The sequence below is a fragment of the Etheostoma cragini genome, chromosome 10 (assembly GCF_013103735.1).
Source record: "Etheostoma cragini isolate CJK2018 chromosome 10, CSU_Ecrag_1.0, whole genome shotgun sequence".
NCBI lineage: Eukaryota > Metazoa > Chordata > Actinopteri > Perciformes > Percidae > Etheostoma > Etheostoma cragini.
In genome coordinates, this window is record NC_048416.1 from 27,185,649 (window position 1) to 27,191,960 (window position 6,312).

The 6,312-nt window shown below is 37.4% G+C and overlaps 1 protein-coding gene across 2 annotated transcripts in view; it reads right to left on the reverse strand.

Annotated features, from left to right (window-relative positions):
* Nucleotides 1-6,312, reverse strand: part of htr4 (5-hydroxytryptamine receptor 4) — a 159,372-nt gene that overhangs the window by 111,643 nt on the left and 41,417 nt on the right. For both annotated transcript variants that reach the window (XM_034883417.1, XM_034883416.1), the window contains exon 2: nt 2,944-3,022. In XM_034883417.1, coding sequence (XP_034739308.1) covers nt 2,944-2,999 — 56 coding nt within the window. In that variant the 5' untranslated portion in view covers nt 3,000-3,022. The remainder of the gene's footprint in view (nt 1-2,943; nt 3,023-6,312) is intronic.

The following is a 6,312-nucleotide window of genomic DNA, read 5'->3' on the forward strand; positions in this document are numbered from 1 at the left end:
TAGATGTAAAATAGATGTGTATTGATTTACTAAGGGTTAACATTAAATTGTTCATTTGTTAGCTATCATGGAAGAATATGCCATGCAATAAATATATATAGTGTAGAAATTATAGTGCTATCATCTAATTCTGCCTGAAAATTCTGCCAAAACTCAAGTTTATTTTAATATTTTTAAACCTCGTGCACAAAAGTAAAGCTAATGTGGACCACATGTGGCTCAGGAACAGATGTTACATGGTGTTAACTGGGGAATCATGCCAGAGGACAAAGAGGCCAGAGTGGTAACTGAGAGATAAGACGGTAATGTGATGTCATGGTGCTTGCACATGCAGTGCAAGATTCAAGAGTTTCAAAAAAACATGTGTGATGTGACTAATATATGTTTGTGCCTCCCGGTAAATGAATATAGCGGCAACAGCAGATTGTGTTTCCACTAATTAAGAAATATTGGGTAAGATAGAGTAGAGAAGTGCATTGAAGTGTGATCAATGTCATCAGTTTTGGTTCTTCTAAGAATACCAGACCTTTTATTCTGTAGGCTACAAACCACACATTTCCCACAAGAACAAGACCACTGACTGGCTGATAGATGACACTCACATTTACAAAGTTCCAAAATGTAACAGGATGTTTAGCAGGGACAAGACATCATTTAAAGTTAAACGTTGGTGGATGTTTAATAGGAATATTTGTTCTCTCCTACTGGGCTCTTATCTCGTTTATACTGGAGCTACTTTAAAAAGAGGCCAAATGTGACAACATGTAGAGATCCAAACAATACAGACAAACAAGTTTGGACGTAAATTAGCCTCTGAGAGAAAGAGAGAGAAAGCCCCAGGAAGAGTGTTGGTATCATTGTGAAGATAATTAGTGTCGTAACACACAAAGACTTGCAGTACATCTTGTCTTCCTTTTGTCTGTTGTTGTCTTTTCTACTGTCCTGTCTTTGTTTTCTTGACTTACTGTACGTCTGTTATATTTTGGTTTCTTCCCCTCTATGCATCATTTTTTTCCTTTCTCTTTTCTTATCTGTGTCTCTGTGAGTCAAAGCAAGCACTCAGAATAAAAGTGGTCCCACAACGCCCTCACAGTGATAATGAAAGAAAAATTCAAATCTCTCTCTCATCCTCGGGACTAAAAAGACATTAGCCAGGCGGAGGAAGCTGGCACATTCCAAAGCATTGAAAAAAGTCCACCCAACAGTTTCACGATCCCTGTTTCAATCAAACCAACAAGCCTGAGGGCAAGCTAAATAGAGAGTTAGAAATCCCACACTGCCTATTGTTTCCTCAGCTGAGCCGAACATCTGAAGATGAGAATGCCCTTGAAGAAGGAATCAGGGCAGTCAATTTATTTTTGATCGGGAGACTTCAGAGACTGGTTCCTTACACAGTGCAGCAGCTATTTGTGCTTGTGTAAAAGAAGATATGAACAATTCAGATGCACACACTGTTTCAGTCAGTGCAACTTCATTAGGTGACACTGAGGCTACATTTACATTTCTACCTTCTGAAAGGTAGAAATGTAAATGTTGTGAAATTTAATCCATTATAACAATGTCAATTTATAAAATATGGCATTCTTTTTAACCAAATTACCACAAAAAAGGATTGATTCCATGCCACGCTCTTTGCAAATACAAATACTTCAATTGAATTTCGGGTGTAAATTGAAATTAATCCACTCAACATACATTCCTCTGATCTTAACTATTAGTTAAAATAATTAATAATTTCTGCTTTGTTAGCTCAAACATTAGGTTTATTCTATACAAAGGAGGGTTATTGACCATGGATTCCAAAAAATAGTGTAAAACTAATGGTAGTAAGGTGGCCATAGTAAAATAAAAAAAATATTAATGCGTTGAAGGTGTCAAATGTCTACAAAAGGGTAAAAAAGAGTGTTCATCTTTTTGTCCCGGGAGGGAAACACAAGAGTGAAAAACAAATATATTTTGCTACATTTACAACCTATGGTTTAAACCTCTCCTCCCATAAATCCCTCCAGTAGAGATCATAAACTTGAAGATCACTAAAGTGAAGGAAATCCCCCCAGAAGTGAAAGGAATAATAATGGCAGTCCATTATTATTCCTTTCACTTCTGGTGAAGCCCTATGAGGCAAATTTGTGATATTCAACAGGTTTGGGATTCCATATTTATGAGAAAAGAAATATCTAACAGCATACGTACAAACTGAGGTCACTGGGCTATTCTCTTTGCTCTTGGGAGGGGGGTCTCTGTAAATTATAGTGTGGTCTAGACCTACTCTATCTGTAAAGTGTCCTGAGCTTACTTCTGTTGTGATGTGACACTATGAATAAAATTGAATTGAATCCTGTTCTAAAAGTGCTAATAATGCCGACATTTACAAAGAATACAACAGAATTCAAGTGTACATTATTTCAATAAACAAAAAAATAAAAATAACAACAAGAATAAAAAAAGAGTTCTTATTAGACTAACCATTCAAATTACCATAAAAAGGCATGTAGAGTACAAGTGGCTGACAATGTGCAAGATATCTTTAACTTTTTTTCTCAGATGCAAAGTTTTTCAGTTTCTACTCTGCCGACTATATAATATACAGTAAGTATAATATATGTCCTGTCAGATTAACAAGAAGAAAAGTGTTGAGATTAAATGAGATGAGACAGAAATGTGACATGCAGAGATGCCACACTTTAGGTGACTGGTTTGTTAGTAGAAGTGTTTTCTGTGGAAATCTGAACAACTCTTTATACATTGGACTGCTAAAGATGCCATTGAAGGCCAAATGCAAACATCCACCTTTGAAAAACAGAAATACTAAATGTTAGAATATTTCATTTGACTGAGTTTCTTTGGTTTTCCAAGTGTTTTAATGTGTTGTGTGACCATTGTCAGGAAGTGTCAAATCACAAAGACGGCGATTATTTGACATAAAAGCTGATTAGTTCTCACCTCTCACTGACAAGCTCCTCCATCACCGGCATCTGGCCTGCAGCGCTGACATTCATGTAACCATAAATGCAGAGAGTCCCTGCAGACGGAAAATCACAATTAACAAATTGACATAATCACATATTTCGTTTTAGGCTGAACTTTTAATCACAAATATAAAACAATTCATGGAGTTTTCAGACTCAGTGGATTACATTAACAGGAACATAGGCTATTAACTCAAAACAGAATTATGCAAATGCAACAATTTCCTTTTACATTTAAAGTCTACTACCAATTGACCAGCACAGTGTATGCTGCATCAGACTTGGCGGCAATAATCTTGGATTAAGGGGTATAGTATTATTAAGGGTAGACTGAGTAATTACATTTGTTCAACCAGAACTGCCTTTCAAAACCGTGTCCTCATATTATGCAACACTTTAGAATAAGTAGTTATGGTTTTTCCTGTAAAAGGTGGAATATTTCCCAAGAGACATCCTGGTTAAGTAGAAGTAAGTAAAATCAATAAATTAACAAATATGTTTAAATTTAGCATTTGGAATCAAACTTATCCTTCATTTTATTTGCTGGTACACCCCACTGTAACGCTTGTAATTCCAAAAGTTTTTGTTATTCATTTTTCATAAAAAGAATCTGGATTTGACGCGTGGAACGCGGGGAGAAGCACCGGAATTTGGAGGATATTCCATAGGCAACTGTTGTAAAATAAATAAATTGTGTACATTTTGTTAAGTAAAACAACATTCTTAAAATGGAGACAATCTTGGTGTCACTCCCCGATGTAAGTCGAGTGCAGGTTTGAGTTGTGCATGCGTCACTTAGCAACAAGTAGCATCAAAGATGCGAACAAGAGACTTCTGTAATGTCAATACAGTAAAAATGGACCTACTTAACCAAGTTGGTTCACTGTTGGCCACAAGTTAGCATCAAACGCAACAAAGGTTATCGGTTTGAGCTAACGTTGGCAATCAAACAACCATAGATAGCTAAAACGTTTGTGAAATGACTGCTTATCTTCTGTTATTGTTTGTAATGAGAGAAGTTTATTATATCATGGAGTTCCCAAATTTCAGCATGACACCGTTTAAATCTGAGCATGCGCAACTCAAATCTGCACTTGACTAGAATCGGGGAGTGACACCCGGGTCAGTCTGGGAAGCCAGTAAGAGGAAATAATGCATCATGGGATAATGTAACTGCTAAAAACTGAACTAAACTAAAACAATGATAGAGCAAAAGCTTGATTGTCGGGCAAATTTCGACGGGCGTGCAGGCGGGATGCTCAGTAAAGGTCAGCCCGGCGGAGTGATCAGGAGGACACAGAGGAGGACCAGGCCTGCAGATTTACCCCCTGCAAACCCCAACCTGTTAAGATTCAGCCATATGGGTAGCTGTCAGAAGCAGTTCATCATGCGTACAAATCCAAGAGAAAAATTAACAAAGTTAATAAATGATCTCCACTATAAATAATAACGCAAAGGGAAGGGATCATAGGCTCACACGATAAAGAGAACAAGTTGTGCTATGCAGCATGAATACATACAGTGTTCTGTTTTGAAACAAAAGGGGAAGAAATGTACCCTTGCTAAAAATGTCACACATGCATGAAGATGTTTGTTCTTTCATTATTTCCTTCTAGTCTTGGCAATGAAAAAAAGGAAGCTGATTTTTGTGATATCCAAAATAATGCTGGTGTGCATAAGCCTCTTACACAAAGTTCATTCTAACTCTCTCACACACACAGATGCAGAAAAGCAACTAAACATGCAACATGTAAACAAAGATTTATATGATATCATGGATTACTATCCAGATGGCATATGTTCAAAATACACACACGCGCACATACACACAAACACACATTGGACTGCATACATATACTAGTTAATTGTTGCATGGATTATTTATTCTTGAGTTTTGACAGCAGTAAAGACAGGCTGCTAGCATTCCTGGGAAGTTATAATCTACATACAGAAACTGAGCACAGTTATGGTTATCGTTATATTTCCAAGCGTGTTATCATCCTATTATCATGATATGTCAATAATCGCTCATACTTAGCCTGTTTTACCCCCAAAGACTGCTGTTTTCCTTACAGCCTTGTCAATGCAATGTTATCCAGAGCGAGTCCCTGTTTTGTTTGTATGTTGAGCATGCACACGTGTCCGAGGGGATGCGATGCACACTGTCGCCAGCAGCTTAAAGCCTTAGTGCGTAGCTTCTAGATGTTAATGAACGTCCATTATATTCAAGCCAGTGCCAAATTGGTTGATACAAAGCTCCAGAAGGGCTCCAGTAAGCTCAGTATGGCTATGTTCAGAAGATAGATTGTGTTGTCCGGCACACAGAAAGGGCTCGTAGCATGTGGATGCGCAGACAGTGTTGTTGTCATTACTTAGAATTCCTAATGGGGGCGACAGAAACTACGCACTATAGCTGTAATGCTATTGCATTACAGTAATTGACAGGTGGTAGTGCATTAAATGCAGGAATTCTGCTAGCTTGCATACATAGATAAACAATGCAGCTTTTGAATGTGCATACATTGGTGTTGCAAATGTTTTATGAGATGGAAATTCAATCTACACCTTCAGTAGACCTCAAGGATACACATCATTGATTTTGGTGATAAACAGTCAACACAAACATGATTTCTCTTTAAAATAAACAACCTATGATATTTAGACGGATAGAAACTAGCTAGCCTTGCAAAAGGCTACAAACCCACAATGCAACTCAACTCAGAGAAGCTCACACTGACGCATAAGATCCACAGTCTGTCTGTTTAAAGAGAACTTGCGAACGTGTAAATGCCATGTCCTTGAATAAGACTTTTACCAACATAATTCATGCTCACAACTTTTGTGTTTCGTTACTCTTGTATATCCTTAGATCGTGGAGTCTTTCCTTTTAACCTTTGAAAAAGACACGTTTCTAGAAATAACAGGGGATTAAGATTTAGGATTAAAGAATCTGACCTTCATAAACACTACACTTTTATGGCCTCCATTTGTTATCTTTGTTATCTATGATCAGATAATAAATTATCTGATTACATTATCTCTTGGTACAAGTGTACAATAAACATGATAAGCTTTTGGATTTTGATTGAAAGTTATTAGTAAAACACCATGTTCCCATGGTTCAACTTGCTAATGTGAAGAGACATCCAGTGGTTGCTGGAGATAAGAGGTTAATGGTCATCTTTATCAACCATTTGAGCACAATGACTTGTGAAAGCGTCCTACGTACACTCACCGGCCACTTTATTAGGTACCCCATGCTAGGCCCTTTTGCCTTCAGAACTGCCTCAATTCTTCGTGGCATAGATTCAACAAGGTGCTGGAAGCATTCCTCAGGGAGTTT